The sequence below is a fragment of the Chenopodium album genome, chromosome 21, assembly GCF_948465745.1.
Source record: "Chenopodium album chromosome 21, dcCheAlbu1.1, whole genome shotgun sequence".
In the NCBI taxonomy this organism is placed as follows: domain Eukaryota; kingdom Viridiplantae; phylum Streptophyta; class Magnoliopsida; order Caryophyllales; family Amaranthaceae; genus Chenopodium; species Chenopodium album.
The window spans coordinates 12,917,538-12,941,106 of record NC_137854.1 but is presented as its reverse complement, the minus strand read 5'-3'; the positions used below and the strand labels follow the sequence as shown (position 1 = coordinate 12,941,106).

Below are 23,569 nucleotides of genomic sequence, written 5' to 3'. Positions count from 1 at the left end.
CGTTTAATCTAATTTGTAATTTAAATTAGGATATACCAAAAGTACATCATTCACTCATCTTGTGTAACAAATATTTAATTATCGGAATTTTTCCAAAAATACGAGATTTAGACATGATTCTTACAAGACTTCGAAATAAGTCTAGACTACCCTAAGGATGAAAAAAAAAAAAAAAAAAAAACAATTGAGACCCAAGGTTTTCAATACTCCATAAACTTTCATTTTTTGTTGTTAAGGGTGGATTATAAAAGTCAATACAAAGATCTCTTGAAATCAGGAAGGGAGTTTTAACCACTTGAGCTATCCCTACTCCCGTACTCCATAAATTTTCTTCTAAAAAAAACTCCAATTACTAGTATTAATATTCCCAAACACGGCATTTATATATCTAAGAATCGTTTTTCATCTCGCAATCAATCCTAACAATTCCTTTTCCTTTCATTCCAACTTGCGAAATCAGTCCCGAACCCTAATTCACCCAAAACCAAATCGAAACCCTAGAAATTCCTCCATTAATGGCGAGCGATTCCCATGATTCTCATCGCAAGCACAGTCGTTCTCCCTCCGATGACGATTCGCCGGAGAAATCGAAGCGCCACAAGCACCGCCATCACCGTCACCACCGCCGCCATCGCCACCACCACCGCCATAGCAGTTCGAAGCATGGAGATGCGAAGAAAGATGAAATTGAGGTTGTGAATAGGGAGGAAGTAGTGGAAGAGGTGGCGAAACCTGCTCCTCTTGTTGATTATGATGATATGGAGGAAGGTGAGATTGTTGATGATGAAGGTGTTCTTGCTGCTGAAGTCGATTCTTTCGATAAGAAGGTCGGGTCCGATGTCGAATCAGGTGAATTTAAGGCCGGTGATGATTCTTACATGGTGTGTTTCTGATTTCCCCTCTTTTAATTTCTTGCTTAATTGTTTGGTTTTATATTTGATTGTGGTAATTAGATTATGTGATTAATATGAAAAAAAATTGAACTCTTTTATTGTTGGATTATTTTATGAGCTGACAAAATTTAGAATTTTTGATATAGATTTTACCATATAGTATGTACATTGGATATGATTAATGGGGCAATGGGCATCCTAAAGACGGTTACGTAAAAGACAGCATGACTTCTTTTAGGGTGAATCATGAATCCAGAAGACAATGGTTTTCAGTGCGGATTTAAGTTGTAAGACTTAGTTACATGTTATTGTTGCATAGTTTTTGTAGGGTGTTGCATTATTTATTTCGTGTTCGATTTGAATATATGAGTAATGTTTGCTTAGCTTTTTTACTGTTCCCTGTGCCACAGAGTGTTGATACTGATTTAGAAAATTCTGAAAGCAATAATAAAAGTGGGAAGTCTAAGAAGTATTTGAAGTCTCCTAGAAGTGATCGGAGTGGTAGTGACAGCAAGGAAGACGGGAGTTACTCTCATCACGACGAATTTCCTGTGTCAGATGGGGTGGCTAATGGTGATCTTACTCGCAGGTCTAGAAAAGGAGAATCTAGGTCACATACAGGGCATGAGTCTCCTTTAAAAGAAAGAAGCAAGGAGAAGGACCATATTAGGACCAAAAGCAAACATGCCTTGGAATTAATGGAGGTGGATGAGGGTGATCTTAGAGGTAGAAGAGATTCGTATTCTCATAAGGTTAGGGATGACCGCCACGAAGCAAGGTATCGCTCCCCTTCTCATGGAAGGTACCATCTAGAGACTAGTGATAGGAGCAGGTCTAAATCTCCTTATCGGAAAAAAGAAAGAGAGCGTTCGCAGAGCATTTCACACGATAGGTATTCAAAAACAAGGCATCGCAATGAAAGGGATGAAAAGTTGTATGATAATGGCAAGGTTGGTTATGAGATGGATGATGAAAAGGATAGTCGTGCAGGTAAAGATTACAGATCTAATGGTGGAGAAAAGGTTAAGGATAAAGGAGGAGAGAGAAGTTCCAGCTATCACAGGTCTAGTTTGCATGAAGGAAAGCATGAAGATGGTGATTATAAGGACAATGAGACAGAGGAGAAGATGTACCGGGATAAGAAACGAATGGAGCAAGAGCCAATAAAAGAGAGGAGCGAAAGGGATCGTGATAGGATCAGGAGCAGAGACCATGAGCGGGAAAAGGATTTTGTGAGGGACAGGGAGACTCATAGAGAGGTCAAGAGTGATATTGACTGGAATAGAGATCGTGGTAGCAGCAGGGACAGAGACCATGAAAGGGATAGAGAAAGAGAAAGGAGAAGAGAGAAAGATCGTGGAAGAAGTCGGGACAGGGACCTTGGCAGGGAAAGGAGGAGAGATGATAGCACATCCATGTATAAAGATAGAGATGATGAGAGAGAACGGGATAAGGTAAGGGACAAGTCTCGAAAGTCAGAGATGGATAGGGGAAGAGACAGATATAGTGGCAGCGATAGACATAGAGATAAAGCTAGAGATGACGAGGACGATAGGAGCAGTAGACACCATAAATATGACGAGCGTGATGATGTATACAGTAATCGAGATAGGCGCCGTGGTTATGATGAAGCAGAATATCTCAAGGACCGAAAGACGAAGCATGATCCATATAAAGATAAGGCCACTAAAGATGATTCTCTGAAGGAAAATGAAGATGCAATGAATGGGTAACTTTTGTTCATTCAAGAGCCTCTCTTTAATGTTTTACATGTTTCTCATTTGCATTGTATTGAATACTGATTCGTTAGTTTTTCTGTCAGGGATGATGATGACAAGGATACACTTGAGTTGAAGCCTGCAGAGCCTGAAGAGGATGATATCAATAGAATCAAGGAGGAGAGTAGAAGGCGAAGAGAAGCCATTCTTCAGAAATATAAAGCTAAACAATCGCAGCAGCAGCAGGCTGTGCCTCAAGTCTCTAAAGGTGTGTTCTATATCTTGGTATTTATGCGGGGAATTTGGTATTTAGTAGTGTTTCTTTTTGTGTACGGGTTTGTATTGTGTTCAAATGTTCATTAGGTATATCAGATTGTGACTTTTGGAATATGAACTAGTGTTGCAGTTGGCCCCTGCTTGGTAATTTGTACAAATTTTTCCATATGAAAGAATCTGTTTGCTACCTTTCTGAGTTGCTTTTCTCTAAGCAGCTCCGTCTTGCACCTTTGGCCTTGTAGTACCATCTTTTATGGGAGAGCTTCTTCTCGAAAGTAATGCATGGCTCCTGCAAATCAAGAGGGTTAAAGAGGAATGAAATGCAGTTTATTTCTTATTATTACTAACATCCTATTAGGGACTCAAGTTTATTGAAGAGAGAATTTCTTTTTAGAAGGATAAAAGTCAAAGGATGTATGTCTTTGTTGCACCACCATTGTGTCTCTTGGAGGCAGTGTTGTTGCCTTGTCCATTAAGCTGTAGCATATTTTCTTTGTTATACCTGCAATCAGGTAAAATTTGGTGATAGCTTCTTTAATATTGATTTTGAAACCAGTGGCGGTTTGCACAATGCCTACTACTTTGTAAAGCTTATCTCTGTTCTGTAGACATCTATTTGTTACTTCTCCGTTTCAAGTAGATCTTTATTTTCTTAATGTTATTCATTTTTACTATTACTCATGTGGTTATGTTATCTGTCTGAAGGGCCTTAATATTTGCCTTCTGTAATGTGCAGTATCAGATGAGGAACTCACGAAGCAGCCTTCCCTAAAGTTGTCTTCTGCAACTGCTGTTCAAAAAGAAAATAATGGTGCTAAGGGTGATGCTAACAAGGATTCTGAAGATGATACTTCCTTAAACTTGGGGAAATCTGCTCCTGGAAATGATTCAACTGCTGCTGAAAGGAATACTGTTATGCTGGGGGAGGGTTCTCCTAAGGTATGGATTTTTCCTGTTGTTTTATAATTCAATTTAGTTTCCTGAAGACTTTACCTTGTATAATGCCTATGCACGTGTGGCATGTTATCATCTCTCATCTACTGCCTTCCAATTGCAATTGAATACCGCCTGCTGTCACAGTTATCTAACAAAGAACAATTGTGGGGGCTTATAGGTGTGTTTTGGTTAATTTTTGTACAAGGTGGTTTGTCGTGTCCTGTACTTCTATATTGTCAGACCTTGTTTTAGTTAGACAAATAAATCTATATTGTCAGACCTTGTATTAGTTAGACAAAAAGCTAATTAATTTACCCTAAATAGATAAAATGTTAGCCTTGTAGTGATTTATGTGAAATGATGTAGCATTCCTTTGATGAAAGAATAATTTCAAATTTCTAGTCAAAATTGGATAAGAAGGATTACAATTATTTAGCCGCTTGATAGAAGACCACATGTTCATACTTGGATATATTTAACCTTTGAAGTAGTAATTTTAAAAGTTATTTAACTGTCTGATAGAAGACCACCAGTTCATACTTGGATATATTGGTAAATTTTACCTTTGATTTTTATGTTTTCTAGGGTTAAAGTTATTTGACCGTCTGATAGAAGATCACCAGCTCAAAATTGTTGTGTATTCTCATTGCCCCTTGCACACTTATACTTTTGCATCAAACTGTCCATTTCACATGCTATCATTTTCATCTTATTTTTCTCTTTTACGAGAATTTATTTATTTCTTTTTTCGCAATTTATAATGCCAATTAAATATATACGAAGTATCTTTTAAATGCAAATGTAATAGCTATCTCTGCTTATTTGTTTAAAAGACCCTCTTTGGAATGGAGGAAGTATTTGATAGTTAATTTTTTACTTCTTATTCTTACTTTCTGCAAGACTCCCCCCCTCCCCCCCAAAGCCCCCCCGGTGACTGGATAATCAACAAGATGATCATTTGCGGCTTTTGCGCTTCTCTTTGCTTTGTCCCATTGGTTACTCTCTCTTTTACTCTTCATCTTTGTGTAGGGGGTGTCTTTTGGCACACTTGTGAGAAATTGGAAAAACTGATGAAGATATTTACAATTTTGAAAGTGGAATGAATATTTTAAAAATCTCATTTCTATTTTTTTTAATGATCTTCTTTCTGTGTCTTCCTATGCTAATATCAAACTCCAATTCTTTGCAATAACTCAGGTTGGTGGTGTATCTTCGGGCATTGTAGGGGGTTACTTTTTCAAAGTGTTGAGTATATCTAGGCATTTGGGAGGCCTTAGTGTAAATAAGAAACAACATTTATAGTTTATGTAAATATAGAATTAACCTGCTCACTGTCTTTTGCTGTTGAAGAGGCTGCAGGGTACAATTATGTGAACCTGCAAGCTTAGTCTTTATTTTGATAGCTGATTTGAATCTGGTTTGGTGTGATGATATATGAAATAGGCTTTGGGTTTCGATATTAGCAATGCCAGTACACTGTATGATGTGTTTGTAATATTCTACTTGTCAAGGCTAGAAATGTTTGTATTATCATAGCTTTGATGGTTTTGTGATTAAAATATCTAGCATAGTGTTGGTGGTATCTACTCATTTTAATGTATTATTGTGCCATTTCTACTGTTTTTTTAAGCTTATGAATGGTATTTTTTGCAGAGTGAAAGGTCAAATGATATGTTCTGTGATGATATATTTGGAGATTCTCCTGCTGGAGTTCGTAAAATGGTACGTGTGCTTATTTAAAATTATTTGCATCACCGTATTTCATTTTAGCTGTCACTTTAAAAGCTTGGCAAGTTTTGCTTCGACGAAAAATTCTACTCCGTATATGTTGTGATGTTGGCAACATGCCAACAAATAGTTCAATGTCATCAATCTTGAAGGTGTTATTGTGAATCAAATTAGATTTGGTTGGCAGCTTTGTTATCTATGGAAGCTGAGAGAGTTATAATCATATCATACAGTAAGAAAGATCTTATTTTTTTAGCTCATGTATTTTGCTTCCTGCCTTAGTTAAGTTTTCTAGAATGTTTGAGATATACTAGGGGTGTTATATTTTGATTCTTTTTGTATTGGGGTAGGTTTGGTCCGTTGGGAATTTAGAACGTATTAAATTTATATTGAGTTGGTGAACATGATGTAACTGATCTTTATGTATAATGGCTCATGATTTTTCATTGACTTGGCAGGGTAAGGGAGATGGTCTGCCTCTTGAAAGGAGTGGTCTTCATGATAATTGGGATGATCCAGAGGGATATTACAGTATGTTTGTTTCTTTCTGATTTTGGCATTTACTTGTTTCAAGTGCTTTGCATTGACTTTTATGTAAGATTTTTCTCATAATCTACATTGGGGTTGTAGGAGGGAATGTCTATTAATAAAGGATGCGTTTACTTGTTTTCTTTTAATAAAACTCCATCAAGTTTGTCATGTTATGACGTTTTTTTGGTGGGTGACATTTCTGAGGTTTTAAATCGAGGCTTCTTCTCCTTTTTTTTTTTTTTTTTTTAAAAGAATCTCTGTTGACTGAACAGGGGATTGCTGTCTTGTAGTTGCCACTTGTTATCTATTGACTTTTTGGGAGATGTAGCCTGCCAGCTTCTTCTTAATAATCAAGTCTTATTACAGTTAGTGCCTTTTATGCTTCTACCCTGGCTAGGGCATTTTTGTGCTACACTTTTCTTCCTGTTAGCTTTCTGCTCTTTTTAATTGGTTCTGTATTTGCTTCTTGAAGGTTTTCGATTTGGTGAAGTACTTGATAGTCGCTATGAAATCACGGCAGCACATGGTAAAGGTGTATTTTCCACTGTTGTTCGTGCAAAGGATCTTAAAGCTGGAAGTGGGGATCCAGAGGAAGTGGCTATCAAAATAATACGAAATAATGAAACTATGTAAGTACCTCCCCTTGTTGCAACCTTTTTATTATTGAGAATTTGTATTATTGTGATTTTGCCTAAAGTCCTGATCTAATTACTGCTGTTCATTTCTTATGAAGGTTAAAAGCAGGGACAGAAGAGCTGGTGATTTTGAAGAAGCTAGTTGGTGCAGATCCCGATGATCGACGACATTGTGTTCGTTATCTTTCAAATTTCAAGTACCGTAATCATCTCTGTATAGTTTTTGAATCTCTTCATATGAATCTGCGTGAGGTTCTAAAGAAGTTTGGTCGTAATATTGGCCTAAAGCTTACTGCTGTGAGAACCTACGCGAAGCAATTGTTTATTGCGTTGAAGCATCTTAGAAATTGCGGAGTTCTACATTGTGACATTAAACCAGATAATATGCTGGTAAGTTTTTGTTAATTATTAATTCACATTATTTATAAACAAGTCCAATTGTTTCTTATTTATCTAAATCTTCTGTCAATTAGGTCAATGAATCTAAAAATGTGCTGAAGCTTTGTGACTTTGGAAATGCAATGTTCGCTGGTAAAAATGAAATCACGCCGTACCTCGTGAGCCGATTTTACCGTGCACCTGAGATTAGTAAGTTCTTTAATTGTAATTTGTGTTACAAGACATTGTTGTTGATGTTAACTGTTATAATGTATTTAATGCATATCATCGCTTACCATATCAAATTATCAATGTTTTGGCTCCATTGTTTATTGCTTGTAATTTTTCATGATGCAGTTCTTGGCTTGCCCTATGATCACCCCATGGACATTTGGTCAGTTGGTTGCTGTTTATATGAGTTGTATACTGGAAAGGTTCTCTTTCCAGGCCCCTCAAACAATGATATGCTTCGTCTTCACATGGAATTGAAGGGTCCTTTCCCGAAGAAGATGCTTCGCAAGGTACTCACCATGGATGCCATTTTACCTTAACTAAGTATTATTTATTTATTATTATGCTTAGATTCTAAGATGTAGTTACCCTCTTACAAGAGGTGGGAAGCTAATTCTAGTTAAGATATATTTAGGACACTGACTTTTGAGGATAGTTAAATATATTTATCTAACAATTCTTATGTGTCTTGTCTCTATGTATTCTGCTTTTTCAGGGAGCTTTCATTGAGCAACATTTTGACCAGGATTTAAATTTTCTTGCGCTAGAAGAAGATCCTGTCACTAAGAAGGTAAGGCAGTAAGATTAATGATTATAGTGTATATCAAATGAACAAAGCTGCAGGCATTGTTTTATTAACTTAGAGCTATTTATGTGCTTTTGTGCAGACTCTTAGGAAGCTGATCGTTAATATTAAGCCAAAAGATGTTGGTAACATCATTAGGGGTTCTTCTGGTGAAGATCCAAAAATGTTAGCCAACTTCAAGGATCTGCTGGAAAAAATATTTGTCCTAGATCCAGATAAAAGGCTAACTGTTTCACAAGCTTTGAATCACCCATTTATTACGGGCAAGTGAATTCAGATGCTGATTTTCTGACTCCACAAATGCTGTAGCTCTAGATTTTTGTATATTACGGTCTTAGTTTATATCAGACTCTAATCATTGGGAATTTACTGTCTATCTTTTCTGCTCTACTGTGGGCCTGATTGGGGGAGATTGCTTCTGGCATTATTCAAGTTGGACTCAGAAGGCTGATATCTGTTGGGAGGTCACTTACTGGCAGTTCTCAATGGAATGTGTTCTGTTTCTATTGTAAGACAACTCGCCAAAGGCGTTTTTTCTTTTATTGTAATCATTTTTGATGATTTATTGTGCAATAGTACATTACATTTATCACATTTCTCTCTAAACATTTGCCTTGTGAGTTTAGTATATCTTGTACTTTATTTTGGTCTGTTGCTTATAATCACATTGGATGAATGTTGCTCAAATGTGGAGCTTAAATGCTCATGATAGTTATCCTTTGGAAGACGATGTACTCTCTGCGTTTAACTTTGGATTTTTGAATGAAAGTATACGATGCTTACAACATCGGTGTTGCTCTTCTTACAATCTTTACTACTTGTCTTTCCGAATTCTTCTCTTATCTGGTATTTGTAGTTAAATATTTCTATTTTCTTTCTGCCTGGAGAGTCTAATCTTGCTTTTGATTCAGGGATTTTCCAGTTCTTGGGGGAACCCTCCAATCTTTATATGCCTAGAAGGCACCAAGGAGAAGGTACCTTTGTTGTTTACTGGGATCATTTCTTTGATACCCTTGTTAGTTTGACTCATGAGCTAGTCATGGATTGCCCTTGTTAATAAACCTGTAGATTGAATTTATTTATTACATGAAAATTATTTCGTGATAGTGTTGTCGCCTAAGTGGCCTAATACCATTAAATAGCTTATCTGATTTCTCTATTGTTAAGTTTCATTGTGCATTTTATTTTCTCTGCTCTGTTATTTTCGTCAAGATTATGATTCCTTTTTCATTTTTTTCCCCTCGTCATGTCTGTATTGCTCTAATGAATGTGCTACATCTGCTTTATGGCCGGTCATTATGGAGGCTTTGGCTTTGGAGATGTCCGGTGCTACTTCTTGGAAATTTTTGCAGTGAGTTCTTGTCATAGTTTATATGCTTTTTTTCGGACCATGCTGAATCTTCTTAGCATTAATGAACCTTTTTTATTTTTCTGTGATAGGGAAATGATTCTTGCTCCTGCAACTCTTTGTAAGTTTCCTCATTATTTTTGGTATCCTTTCTCTATCTACTTGTTTTATTGGTTCTTCTTAGGTTGTGTGCTATAAGTCTCTTGGTTAATTGTGAAATGTTCCTTACCCTAAATTCTTTGCTGATCTTATCACATGTTACAATAGTCTAGTGAGTTCAAATGTAGTGTTAAACCTAATAGTTGATGCAAGTAGTCTTTGTAGTCACTGATATTCACAATTCTTCCTGTTAATATATTTCTGCTTATGTAGAGAATGTTGCAAATTTCATATTCTAGTAGATGAAATTGCTTATATTTTGGCATCTTAAGTGACAAGAAAATTGCAATGAACACTTTGGTTAAAAATAATATTGTTTGGGTTGTCACTTTTGAAGCTAGGTTTTTATTGTTCTACCAAGATTGGCCATAAACAGAGATTGTTCTATGATTACTCCTAGTCGATGTAGTCGTGTTATAATAAGTTCTTTTTTAGTCATTCGAATTTAGTGCAGTGTACAACTCCATCCTTGTGGTGGCTTATCTCTGCCTAAGAAATTGATTTAACGAAAGAGAGGAAACATTACCATAAAATGCAAAATACATGTCTTGATTTTTTTTACATTTTTTTTTATTTTTTAAAAATAAAACCTAAAAAGATTAATTGCTCTTAGCTTGTCATTGCTTTATATGATTTTCGGACAGCATTTAGTCTTATCTTATCTAATAATCCATAGTAGTGAAGCAACTGAAACAATAAATTTTAAACCCTTTGCTAGAGCCCGTGGAGGTGAAATTAACTTCAAGTTTTGGTATGAAGTGTTTTTCATCTAAAACGATTTTGTACATGGATTGATTGCTTAAGCATAAACTTCATTTTCTTTATTTTGATTGTTTATAGCTGTAAGTTGTACTCTCTGTTTTGTGATAATCGCAATACTTTCCTTTTACGTCCGTTTCATAACATTTTCAACACTTCTTTTATTTGGTTAGGACCCACTATTATCTGATTAATTTTCTCTCCTACTAACCCCACTTTCTCAAATACCTTTATTATTTCTCTCCTTTACCAACCCCACTTGCACTATTTTTTTTCAAAAAAAATCTCTCCCCTACCGACTATACTTTGTATTATAAAAAAATTCTCATTTGGTCCCTACCCTATAAATTTCCTAAAACTTTGTACATACCCTACTATTGCAATTATTACGAAACGGAGGGAGTAAAATTTTTTGAAGTATGTCTGTGCACCTAAGGGTGAGGTGTAGAAGTGATCAACTTGTTGTGCCAATTGGTATAGAAGGGACGAATGCTAAACTTTACCTAGGCACCAAACTTTTTTATTTGCGTCTTATGATAGGTAAGAGAAATTAGAATTTTGGAAGTGAGAATGAACCCAATTACCGAGAAAGTTAAAGAATGAAGAGAGGAAGCTTACTCACAGTCATGGGACTTATGTTTTTCTAAACATGTGCTTTCTTTCTGAAGCACTGGTGATTTTTAGGAACTTAGTTCTATGTGAGGACTGCAATAGTCACAAACTTGATCATGGTAATTAAAGGCCACGATTTGGAGTAGATAGGTAACTGAAGTTTAGATCCTGTGGTGAAAGTTGGTATTATTTGAAGCCAATTTTTCTGTAAATTTTTTTTTTATTGATGTATATTGTATGGTTTTTTTTTTTTGTTTTTTTTGTTTTTTTGAGAGTAAAACACTAGAGTATAGCTAATTTGTTAACCAATCTCAAAGAGGCAATACAAAGTAAGGAGGGAAAAAAAAACCAAAAAAAACAATCTGCTTATCCTAAAAGATGGGTCGGGTTCCATGGATCTGGATCAGGTTTTGGACCCATTGCCATCCCTAGGTATAACCGTATAATCATATAATCACTTTCTGTATGGTATAATCATCTTCTATGTAATTATTGTAAATTGGAGGACAACAAAGGTAGGAAGTACTAAAGATTTATATAGTTGAGAGTAGGAGTTTTTGAAAGCTGCTCAAAGAGATTTGCATTATTGTATGTTGTTAGGGGGGAGCATTTACTAGAGAATTACTAAAGTGTTATTTATTATCATTTCAAGGTTTCAGTTATCTCGAAAATGTAAAAACTGTATTATAAAACCAATTAGTTGTGTCAATGGTACGTTTGTTATCTGTTTTATAAAAAAAAGCATGTTTAGTAAAGGTATTTAGTTTTTGAAGTTCACCTTACTTACTCCCCTCTAAGGCCCAAAACTGAAAACTGTCCCTAACTTCTCTTGTTTACAATTTTGTTGTTTTAAATTTTAATTTCATCCAAAACTTTTGTGTACACCTGGTAAGTAACATTTCGCCAATTTGGTGTAACTTTTAATCGTCTTTGGTGTAACTTCAAACCTGATATGATTTTAATGTAAATAGGCAATGGGATAAGTTTACAAAGGATAATGTAGTTATTTTTACCCATTTAGATTTGATTTTTACTCATTTAAAAAGAGTAAATCTATCATAAAGCATAAATAACTTGTAATTTTATCAGGGTAACTTTTGATCCTCTTAGATTTTTTGGGGAGACTTTACAACGGCTGTACAATATCACTCTATTTTTTAAAAAAGTTGTGTGATTTTATTCCTCTAATCGTGTACATTAAATTCATTTTAGATGCTTGTAAATGAGACATAACTTATATTTTCAATTAGAAGAATTGGATCCTGCTTCAATCTTAAAAGTTTGCGCTGAGTTTTACTGTCGGTTATGTTTGTCTGGGCCGAAGTTCATTGTTCTCCACCTCTTAGAAGAAAGTTGGTGCTGCTTAGATAAATTCTTTGTCATATTCCGGCCAGCTAAAGCATGGTTATAGTGTGCATCTTTATCCTCTGGGTTTCTTCTTTTGTTTGTTGTACTATGTATATGATACTTCTACAGGGTCTTAGGAGAAGCATTGCTGTGGCAAATTCCCTGAATATCTTCTGGTTGTTGTTTTTTTGTTAATAGCTCGTGGGTTCTTTGCTTGGTTTGGATTGTGCATTGAAATTTTTGGTTAAGATTTCTTTTTGCCCCATGTTTTGGTATGCTTTGAGTTTTGCCGGGGGGGGGGGGGGGGGTAATGATATAATATAGTCAGACGTGTGTTATGTTTGAGCTGGTGACCCACTATCTTCCTGTTAATTTTCATTCTAAACTTCGATGCCAATCATACCATAGCTCATTAGTGTTGGTATTTTTTAACCATTCAAGGCAAAAGAGATTTTGAAATCTTGGGTGTTTGTTTGTCTGTTTTCTATGTGTGTATTCCATGAAATTGGCTGACTTGATTCTTTTGATCTTTAAAAATAAAACCAAGTGTTTGGATAGTCACAGCATTCTAGTAGACTGGTATTTGCTTCTGTATCAGTTTGCTGGTTTGAGATTAATGCTTTGCTCACTTGGCAGCATGTTACTTGAGGTAAAATATCTTTATCTGACCTAAGCTTGTAGATTCTTCTTTTGAATATGTATTGAGTTGTAGAAATGGTTGGAATAGAACAGCATGTTACTATGAAATCTTTTGTTATTAGTGTACAAGCACTAATTTGGAGTATTGACTTGTGCATATGGTGTTGTGAACCACCATGAGAATGTTTTCAGTGATATCTTTACAATTGGTTGTAGTAAAAATGTTTTCAGTGATGCATGTTGACTGAGTTCGTAGGTGTCCTGTGTTCAGTTCTAGTTTTCATACTGTTAGAAGGAATATTGCTAAGGGCTTAGGGCCCTCTGTTTTTTATTTATTTGTTATTTTTTAGATAAGTAATATTTTTCATAAAAATGTTTAATCCTTTTAAGTGTATTAAGTAATTTCAGTCAATAAATGCAGCTGTAATTAGTAAATAATCAGTTTTATTTAGTGAAATGTTATAATCAGCAATTTTAGCAACTTGAAATATCAATGAAGAATGTATTGGCTATTTGTGGTGTTAATGGAGAAACTGTATATTCTTATAGAGGTATATAAAAGGGAGTAGTTTTATATCCGTTGAATTATTCATCATACCAGTAATTTATTTATTTATTTTTTTGTGCTATTTCCTTCATTTTTTTATTACTGCCTATCCATCCCTATTTTTTTTTCTTTTGTAAATAATCTTATATTTAAGTTGTCAATCAATTAAGCACAGCAGGTCATTTCAGAGATGTGAAAACTCTTCTTCAGAGTAGTGTTTTAGAGTAATGGCGTATATATTTAAATTTTCTACTAATATTGAAATTTTTTACCTCTGCCAATCATCAGTGGCCTGCAATCATGCTTGGCTGAAACACTAGATGCTTGTGAGAGTTTTAGTAAGTCGGTAGTTTTTTCTGTTTATGCCTTGTAATTAGAAAGAAATTATAGGTATCTTTTGGACTTGACGCATTTTCCTTTTTGCCATAAGGGTGGTGTCTTCTGATTGTGCCTTTTGTTCGGGCCATTTGTTCAATTTGTATTATAACTTGAAGGTTCTGGTGTATTTTATAAGTAGTGATTGTACATACAAACATATGGATTCCTGGAGTGATTGTTGTAGAAAATAATGAAAGTTCCATTCTTTTGAGCTCTTAATCCAGACTGGACATAGATGGGTCCTGAACTCTGAACTAAGTACTGGTTAATGTTCTACTTGTACAAGATTTGACACGAGGGATTTATGCATAACTTTGGACTTGTCTTCTATTTGCATTCTGATCTATCTTATGAAATTGGAGAGGTTCTTCCATCTTCAATCGAATCATAATATGTTGCGTATGTATTTTCGATTAATATGATGATGTAAGCTTGTTTTTTTTTCCCCAAACCAAAAAAATCTGTGGGGCTAAATCGTGGTGTTGAGACATTGGAAAATTTGCTTGTGGTACCGTTACGGCCCTTTGTAATACCCGTTGTGCATCATTCCCTCGTTTTTTTATTGTTAGTGGACTAGTTTGGACACCATGGGAGTGAGTTCTGCTCATGTGAGATACAGATAGGAGATTAAGTCATCCTATTATGGATCAAGTTCCTTGCAGTAGGAGGAAGAATTATTAAATTTAATTTATAAATCAACATATTTGAAAATTAGACAGCCAAAACATTCGTTGGAGGCCCCATTAAGATTTTGTAGATGAAAGCTAAGGTTTGGTTGGGTGAAAATTACCAAATATTTCTAGCTTTGGCCTCCTAAAATATTATTCACTCCATTTTGCTTTGATTTTCTTGCTTTGGAAATTATAACAATTAACATTTTAAGAGTAATTCAGAATTACTCCCAATTTATATACGAAGTATAAAGAGAAAGTGACATTCTTGTAGTTGATTGTTCAAGATATTAATGGATTCTTGTGATTGTTTGTTCGAGATATTAATGGTTGAATATATCTTTAAGCGGTTTAAGTAAAAAAAAATAAAAAATAAATAAATAAAAACATCCATATTTAATTGACCCAATTTTCTGAAGTAATCCATGTTTGGTTGCTCCACTTTTCTTTCTTCTAATGAATGGCGCAATTTATGTTTCTGAGCTTATCAATGACGGTGATTGGAACATGGATGCTCTCTGCAATCACTTCTCTGACTGGGAAGTCAAGGAAATTCTCAAAATTCCTATCCCTCGCTTTGGTGTTCCTGACTCTTGGACATGGCATTTTACCAAAATTGGTGACTTCTCTGTCCGAAGTGCCTACCATGCTGTCCTAGGGGATACTAAAGGTAATGTTGCTTCTTCTTCTTCTCCTTCTCATGGTGGTATTTGGTCTTCTTTATGGGCTGCTCGTATCCCCCCTAAACTCAAGCATTTTGGTTGGAGAGCTCTTCGAAATGCCATCCCTGTGAAATACAATCTGAAGAAGAGAGGAATTAGTGAAGATGATTTTTGCCCTTTGTGTGGAGAAGCCCCTGAAACTGTATGCCATGCATTACTTTTCTGCAGCTCTGCTAAGGCAAGCTGGTATCTTTCTCCACTGCGTTTGGTTGTGCAGGATGGCAGCCCCGATTCCTTTTTGTCTTAGTGTATGACTCAGGCAAAATTAATCAAGGACAAGGCTTGGTGGGATAATTTCTGGAGCTTATTGTGGGGTTTATGGCTTAGGAGAAACGCGTGGATTTTTGAGAAGAGGGATGTTCAAGTAGTTGATTTGCTTAGAAAGGCTGCTGGAATAGTTGGAGAATATGACAAGGCTAACACTATTCTGCCCTCTGAGCTTTGCTGCAGATCTGAAGTCCTTCAAAGGTGGAAGCCACCTGATTTTGGGGTTTATAAACTTAATACAGATGCTGCAATATTTGGTGCTGATGCCATTGGTGTAGGTGGGATTGTTAGGGACAGTGTTGGTGATGTGATGCTTGCTACCTGTTGCAAGTTTAGAGGCAGCCATGGAGTTGATGTAGCCGAAGCACTGGCTGCTAGGCATAGCCTGGGGATCGCGTTAGATACTGGTCTTCGAAGAATTATTCTGGAATCTGATTGCTTAAAATTGGTACATTTTCTTAGAGAAAAGAAACAGGAAAGCTCTTCTTTTGGAATTGTTGCTGCAGATATCCTTCACATGGCAAAGGACTGCTCTTTCTTTGATGTTGCACATGTTGGAAGAAAAGGAAATGGTGCTGCTCATAGATTAGCCCATCTTAGTTTAACTTATGATAATTTGCGTGTTTGGATTGAAGAAGTTCCTTGTGATGTAAACTCTATTATTGCTTGTGACCTTGCTAATGCTTAATGAAATGAGATCGTTTCCCGTCAAAAAAAAAAAAAAATATTTCTTTCCCCTCACTTTTTAGTTTTTATTTACCCTATACCTACTAAGTACTCGTACTAGTTATAAGGCTATAAGTCCATAATACAATAAAATATTTTCCATAACTATGATAAAATTATACCTTATTAAGATCCAAGAAAAAGCTAACAAACGTCACGGGAGCGTTGGATAATAAAAGTATAAAAAAAAAAATAAAGATATACATTAATTATACTGATCGACGCGTGATTTTGACATGCATTCGTAATTTAATACCTTTTCAGAATGTATTCTAAATGATTATCGTTTGTTTTGCAAGATTCATGATTAAAATGTAATTTTCTACTATTCACAAATTGACATTGTTTTTGACAAAAATATTCAAATAGGATTAAGGTTGGAGAGGGGATATTGGCCATGGTACAATGTTAAAGATAAGCATCCAAATTGGATTTCAATCTATTTTTCATCGTTTAGTTATTAGATATTTACAAAATACTAACAATTTAAGCCAATTTTGATGTTTAAGCTTCTAATGTTAATTAAAACTGCCAATAGCCCAATAGTATTTTACAAGTATATATTTACCGAACACTTTGAAAACCTACCTTTGTATGTTTTGCCTACATTCACAAACATATGAAAATTAGGCAAAAAGTTTTAGAAAATGTAAAAACTAACCTACACCAATTAAAATTTTTTTCTTATTTGCTAGGTCATTAAGACTTATTGAAGAAAATCCAACCGCGTTAGTATCATAATTTTCTTAACCACAATTTTCCCAAAAACCCAAATAAAATATTTTTTCCCAAATATTAAATCAATTAAAAGCCAGCTGTTCATGCTCTTCCACAAGGTCTTTGCTGCTCCACTATATATCGCTCTCTTCAACCCTAAGTAATCAAACACCTCTTCAAACACGTTTGTTTAAAAAATACTCGCTATAAAAAAAGTCCATATTTTCACACATATTGTGTCATCACAGAAAGTTGCCAAGCAGCCGTATCCCTTGTCCTCATCCTCGCAGCAGCAGCAGCTCCTGCCGCTTGGGGAGTGTTGGGACTGTTGCTGCTGCATTCACCTGCCGCTAGGAATATCTATCTTTTTGTAGGCTTTACCCACATTCTCTAGTGTTGGTAGTAAGAAGTTAAGCATGGGAAAAACCTTGGATGCATTGCTAGGAAAAAGCTTTAAGGCTTCCAAATTCAAAACCCTTGTAAACCTTGCCATATCTCGGCTTTCTGTCCTTAAGAACCAGAAGCGAGCGCGGTGTTCCATTGCTCGCTCTGATGTCGTTCAACTCCTCCAAATTTCCGAGCACGAGCGTGCTCTCATCAGGGTAAACACCATTGCTTCCTTCACAATATATGATGTCTCACACAGAATAGATTGTGATGCATGGTTTTGTTTGCGTGTTTTTGATAGGTTGAACAAGTGATCAAGGAGCAAAATATGTTGGATGTCTTTGCCATGATTGAGAGCTATTGCATTCTTTTGAGTGAAAGGGTGAAACTTATTGAAGATGAAAAGTAAGCCTCCTTTTTTTTTTTTACTTTTTTTGTTCTAATTTAATAATTAATATTGTGGTGTTTCAGTCTTCTAGATGTTTTGACACATGAATACATATGATTCAGAACCTGCCCTGAGGAGCTTCAAGAGGCTATATCAAGCCTGATTTTTGCGGCATCAAGGTGCGGAGAATTACCAGAACTACAGGAGATACGCTATATTTTTTCATCCCGGTATGGCAAAGAGTTCACCCTTCGCGCTACTGAATTACGTAACAGATGTGGTGTCAACCTCAAGGTAAATGATTTCCACTTAAATGTCAAGAATACATGTTAATTGTGTGTTTAACGGGTATTTTTCTGGGCAGATGATCCAGAAACTATCGACTAGGCAGCCAAGCTTGGAAAGCAGAATGAAGTTGCTGAAAGAAATAGCTGATGAAAATGGCATCAAATTGCAGCTAGAGGAGGCTCCTTCAACAGCAGCAGAGGTACCTTATTCAGCTTAAATTCTCAGAAATGTTACTTCCCCTGTTCCTAAATAATACTTCATATGTCACGTTTCTGTTTAGAGTCATCCAAGAAAAACATACCAAGACATGTAGTTATAAACTCCAGACTTTACCATACTAAATATTTTATAAATGAACACTAATCATACAAAGTATGTAGCTTGTGATTGATGGACGGGGGAGTATTAGAATTGGAATAAAGGTATAATAAAGTGCGCTAGAGATAACTTTAAACAGCGAGGAATCACAATGTATGTATGCACTAACTTTGTGCAGGTAAATAAAGAAGAGGACAATCGTAGTGCTAAAAACCAATCAGCTAGTTCAGGAGTTAATTTTGGAGATGATAGGAAGGACTACCCTGAAGAAATGTGCAGAGTTGGGGATTTAAGTCTTTCATTGAATAGGGGAAAACAATATAAAGATGTAGCAGAAGCTGCCCAAGAAGCTTTCATGTCAGCAGCGTATGCGGCTTCTGCAGCAAGAGCTGCTGTGGATCTCTCTAGGTCTAGTTCTAGGGGACCACCAGATGATCTCAATAATCCAGGTAATAAACAAAGAAAGCAAGTCATGGATTCAAATAGTGAAGTAAAATCAAGAACTGTTAATAGTCAGAAAAATAATTCACGGGAACTTGAAGACTCTGTTTTACGGCATGAAGAGGTTTATCCATTCGACAAATACAGCCTCAATTCTGACGAAGAGGAAATCTGTCAAAGCGACCAGATGATTAACATCAAGCAAGTAGATCCGAGAAGCATTTCTTCAGGTATAGCAGAGAAGAACCAAAAGTTCGATGAGGCTATGAATGAAGATGTAGTTAAGAGTGAGGCCTATTCAGTTAGAAACAAAGATGAACAGGAAAAAGGAGAAACCAAGCTGCCTTACTATTCTCCTAAACAAACAGCTACTAATATTCAAGCTAATTCCTGGAAAGATAGCGAGGAACACATTTCTGCAGGGATGGCTGTGAAGAATTCGCAGAGATTGAATACAGTGAAAAGGCCTGTTTCTGTGAGGACCAGAAGATAGCATTGATACCTAAAATGCTGTTGAAGTTATCTCTAGATAGCCGGAGGAATGTCTTGAGTTTTTTTTTGTTTTTTTGGTCTCCTTTTTTTCATTGCTACTCTGCAGAACGTATATAGAGGCAATAGTACATGTATTTATTATTTTATTAACTTAATGTAGCCTTAATTTTGCAAATCTGGAAAAGAATTTTGTTTACTGAGCTCGAGTAAGCTTCAAAGCAGTCCATTACCATCCGATCAATGTCCCAGAACTAGCCACTATTCTAAATCTATTGCATCAAGTGCAGAAACAATGACTAAACTGAGAAGTAATTCCACTTGTGAATGGATAGCCAGTCAACATTTCCACTTTCCAGACATTATACATTAGTACAGAAATGCTCATCATTAAGATAATCTTTTTTTTCACTAAATAATGCAAGCAAGTTCAGATATATAGTTTCTTGGGTAGGTAACCAGTAATCCAGTATACTTAAGTTATGTTGAAGACACTGTACATAATTTGATAATGAAATCAGCTATGAGAAGCTGATCAATTTGGTACAACTGAAAAAGAACTCTATAGATATCAAGCATATATTAGCTGATAAACACTAATAAGTGGAAATGCTTTTACAACTACGAATTATAGTTCTAGTAAAACTTACTGATGAGGAACAAGCTGCATCCAGCGTACCTGAACAATCTATTCTGGTGCAATACTTCCCAAAGGCACAAATATATACCATGAACTTTGTCACAAGCTACTAGTAAAAACTTCAGCATTGGCTGCAGCATGAATTTTACTGACCTCTTCCCCGCTTTTTGCTTTGTGGCATCAAATTACAGAAAGACTGCAAACTCTGACCAGCATCCTCATCATATTCAATGCCGAGTTCCTCCTGAAATAAATGGAAGGAGTTGAATCAGTGAAGGTGAATATTTTTGATAGCCTATAGAACTATAGAAGTAAGGAAGAAAAAGACCTTCAGCTCTTTTAGATCTCTCGGTAAATTTTCAGTTATTGTATCCCATATGTCTTTGAACATCCTTTTGCGCTTTCTCCAATGACTAATTGCATTCACATACAGATCTTCAATAGCCTTCCTGTCCTCTGGTTTCACAAGGGTGACTCCTCCACGCAATTTAGTCAACTTATCCTCCATTTCCTCAACCTAGTTGAGATGTCAACAGAAAATTTATCAAGTTCAGACTTCAAAGTTCTCCCAAGTTCAGCTATTTGTTGAAAAAAAGCAAGTTAAAAGTAAAATAAAACTATCTTCCTGAAAATTATGCAATATACCTCTGTCTTAAGTCTTCCCAGCTTGGCTTGCATATCTTCTAGCGTCAAATTTGACTGTAAGGATTTGATTTCTGAAAACAAAATTATAAGGAGATCAAGTTAAAGCCAGTGCAGATCACTAGCATTGCATCCAAAATTCTACTTCAATTTTCTTTTCTCTTTAATAGATAAATGAAAGGATGAGTAAGAACCATGTGGTTTATCAAAAATTTTAGCATACCTCCCTCGACCTCACTAACTGCTTTCTTCTGCTCGTTAATTTGTTCCTGTAATTTGGCATTCTGTTCCTTCATCTGATTAAGCTCTTCACTGTTTGGAATCTCAAACTGGTCTTGACGTGCAATGTAGATCTTCTGCTTGCCATACTCTTTAAATGCAATCTTTCCACTATCAGAGAGTGAATCAAGAGCTTTTTGAACTGCAGTCTTTTTGAGATTGAACTTTTGCAATGCATCAGCAGCATTCTGTGCATTTAACGGCCTATTTTGCTGGACAAGAACAGCAAACATAATACAGATTAAGACAAACAAGTATAGCCTGCCAAGTGGGCAGTGGCTGACAAATTCATGAATCTGAACTAAAATATTTAAAATAAACATTTTGCTAGTTATGGAAAAGCCCCGAAGTGTCATAATATTTCAATTGACTTCTATTTCATTTGTTTATTTTCCGCTTAATCATCAGATAACATGTCTAATAACAGACATGAAAGTGCAATTTCAGGTCTTTATCAGGTTGTTAACCTAAGCTCATTAAAATCTTGTCAACTTATTGTTCTTCACTCCAACCTTACATTTCTGCAAACTCTCAAAATACCAGACACAACATGATAGCCAAGTAAATGACACTTAAATCCCGCAAATATAGCCAGTTCTCGCCCTTAGATTTACAAACATGCAAAAACTAGTAGGGATATGAAATAATAGAATAGTTGCTGCAAGTATTGTCAAACTCTTTATAACTAAAAGTTCTACAATCCTTTTCACAGATTCCTCAGAGATAAATTAGCACAAAAACTTCAAAATAATGATCACGAATCATACAATCAAAAATCAATTTCATAAAATATCATTTCATATTGCAACTTTTGACTATAAAATTCTTTAAAAACAAATTTTAAAAAATAAATCAAAATGCAGAAAATGGTCCTGATTTTAAAGTTCAGCTAAAACATCCTACCCTAAAATAAGGTACTTTGTTTTAGCTATACTTATTTATCAGAAAAATCAATCAATTCTCAAACAATTTCAGGTCTAAAATTACAAGTTCATAAATGTTGTATACAATTTCAATTACAATAATCTGAAACTAAACAAATTAACGAACATAACTATCAAATATTTTGCCACAAAATCTGCAAAATAAAAACAAGGGTTTAAGGAAAGTAGATTACCTCGTTGACGAAGTTGAGTACTATACCTGAACAAATTACATCCACCAAAAAAATTCAACAAATGTTAGAGAAATTAACACAGAAAAATTCATAAAATGGTGAAATAAAGAGAAAATAATAGGAATTCAGCAAAATGAGAGGATAATCAGAAATTCAGAAGAATAAACCTAAAAAAAAAAACAGGAAATTGGAGTGATTGAAGGTGACAATGAGTGAAGGAGAGAGAAAAACCTTCGGCGCTGTCGGGTTTGGGGGCCATGGTGAAGAAGATAAAATATGAAAGAAAGGCGGAGTGAAGTTGTGGAGTCTCAAGTTGTGTTGCAGATGTTGCGCGGGAAAAATCAACTATGAGAGGAGCAGTAGAGAGGGTGTTTCAGGCTTTCAGCAGTGTTGCGTTTTCCTAATACGTCGTCGTTTTAAGTGTAATATGTTCAAAATGGTGCAAGGTTTGTTAGATTGTAGCTTGCCGCGTACGATTTAGGGGTCAAGACTCAAGAGTGGAAATGGAGTATTTTAAATGCATTTTTTTTGTGAAAAAAACAAAAAAAGTTTTTTTTGGCAAACAAAGACCTTGTTTGGCAAGTGGTTGTTGGCTGGTTTACTTGGCTTGTTTGACCAGCTAGTATGTTTGGCTGTTTATAATGACTTTTGAAATTGGCGGTTTAAGCTAGCTGTTTATAAAAGTGTGTGGTAAATTAATTGTTGGTTGTTGGCTGTTTATTAGATAATTTGTGGGCCAACAAGCCAAAAGCCAATAAAAAAAAATACTCAAAACAGCTTTTTCATTTTGGCTTAAAAGCTAGCTTTTTCACTGGCTAAAAAGCCAATTACCAATCACATTTTTTGGCTTTTTGACCACATAAAAACGCCAAAAGTCAAAAGCTAACCAAAAAGCCATTTATCAAACATGGCCAAAAACCCGATTTTTAACATTTTGGCAAAACAAAAGAATTTGATTTTGGAGTTTTTTTTGTTGAATACAACCTAATGCGTCTAATTCACTTAGGGTCTATTCTCATTGACTGAACTGAACTGAACTGAATATTTTATAAGAGAAGGAAATTAGGAGTTGAGCTGAACTGAAACGAATATTTTATAAGAGAAGGAAATTAAGAGTTGAGCTGAACTGAATTTCAACGTAAGAGAACAGGGCCTTAATAAATCTCTAATTTCTTTTAATTAATTTCATCTCTTACTAAACCATCTAATTACTAGCTATCTCTCGCTTAATTAACCTAATAAAATTAATATGCACGATGCTGTCAATGCACATATACTGATGGAAATTTCACCGTAGAATTGTGCTAAAACTTTGTCAACGACGACACATATAGTCTCCATATAGACGATAGGATTCTCATTTGAAGTTGTAATAGTTATTGAGTATATAGTTCATAATACCCTACGCTTTGGTGTGTATTTCTCACTTTTGTTCATTTTATTTAGATGTTATGCTCTATTTCGACTTTCATACACATGATACAGTAAATAACCAAACACAAAGAGTGCAAGATAGCTCAAGTAGTTAAAGTTTTTTTCCCGATTATAAGGGATTCTAAGATCGATTCTCATCATTCACCTATATGGCTCTGTAAACACCCAAACAACACGACTTGATACTTTACTGAAATTACAAATAATTTATTTTTTGGCTAATTCTCTAATCTTAGGGTCTGTTCATTTACTGAAATGAACTGATTGGAGCTGAACTGAACTGAGTTGAAATTAATATTTTTATGAGAGGAGGAAATTAGGAACTGAACTGAACTGAATTGA

At 35.3% G+C, this 23,569-nt stretch overlaps 4 protein-coding genes across 6 annotated transcripts; 3 read left to right on the top strand and 1 right to left on the bottom strand.

Annotated features, from left to right (window-relative positions):
- Nucleotides 1-412: 412 nt before the first annotated feature.
- Nucleotides 413-16,188, top strand: LOC145601155 (uncharacterized). 3 transcript variants are annotated; one of them, XR_014104352.1, is made up of 15 exons: nt 413-881; nt 1,304-2,622; nt 2,716-2,879; nt 3,624-3,826; nt 5,477-5,545; nt 6,010-6,082; nt 6,555-6,711; nt 6,816-7,107; nt 7,191-7,305; nt 7,453-7,616; nt 7,823-7,897; nt 7,995-8,420; nt 8,824-8,886; nt 9,217-9,263; nt 9,353-16,187. XR_014104352.1 is itself a non-coding variant. In XM_081657106.1 (12 exons), the coding sequence occupies exons 1-12, from the start codon at nt 516-518 to the stop codon at nt 8,181-8,183; spliced, it is 3,186 nt and encodes a 1,061-aa protein (XP_081513232.1). In that variant the 5' UTR covers nt 413-515; the 3' UTR covers nt 8,184-8,501. The 3 variants fall into 3 exon arrangements, 1 of the variants encoding a protein (XP_081513232.1); XR_014104351.1 differs by having other exon boundaries at nt 8,824-9,263; nt 9,353-16,188; XM_081657106.1 differs by lacking the exons at nt 8,824-8,886; nt 9,217-9,263; nt 9,353-16,187 and having other exon boundaries at nt 7,995-8,501.
- On the top strand, nt 15,345-16,049 carry LOC145600434 (uncharacterized). Its single transcript, XM_081656331.1, has one exon. The coding sequence runs from the start codon at nt 15,345-15,347 to the stop codon at nt 16,047-16,049; it is 705 nt and encodes a 234-aa protein (XP_081512457.1).
- Nucleotides 16,189-16,994: 806 nt separating the features above from the next.
- On the top strand, nt 16,995-18,218 carry LOC145602596 (uncharacterized). Its single transcript, XM_081658778.1, has 4 exons — nt 16,995-17,406; nt 17,493-17,596; nt 17,702-17,873; nt 17,944-18,218. The coding sequence occupies exons 1-4, from the start codon at nt 17,221-17,223 to the stop codon at nt 18,082-18,084; spliced, it is 603 nt and encodes a 200-aa protein (XP_081514904.1). The 5' UTR covers nt 16,995-17,220; the 3' UTR covers nt 18,085-18,218.
- Nucleotides 18,219-19,900: 1,682 nt separating this feature from the next.
- LOC145602934 (homologous-pairing protein 2 homolog) lies at nt 19,901-22,249 on the bottom strand. Its single transcript, XM_081659076.1, has 6 exons — nt 22,025-22,249; nt 21,794-21,819; nt 20,621-20,888; nt 20,401-20,471; nt 20,084-20,272; nt 19,901-19,999 (listed from the first exon to the last, which is right to left on the bottom strand). Exons 1-6 carry the CDS (start codon nt 22,050-22,052, stop codon nt 19,901-19,903), a joined length of 681 nt encoding a protein of 226 aa, XP_081515202.1. The 5' UTR covers nt 22,053-22,249.
- Nucleotides 22,250-23,569: the final 1,320 nt, after the last annotated feature.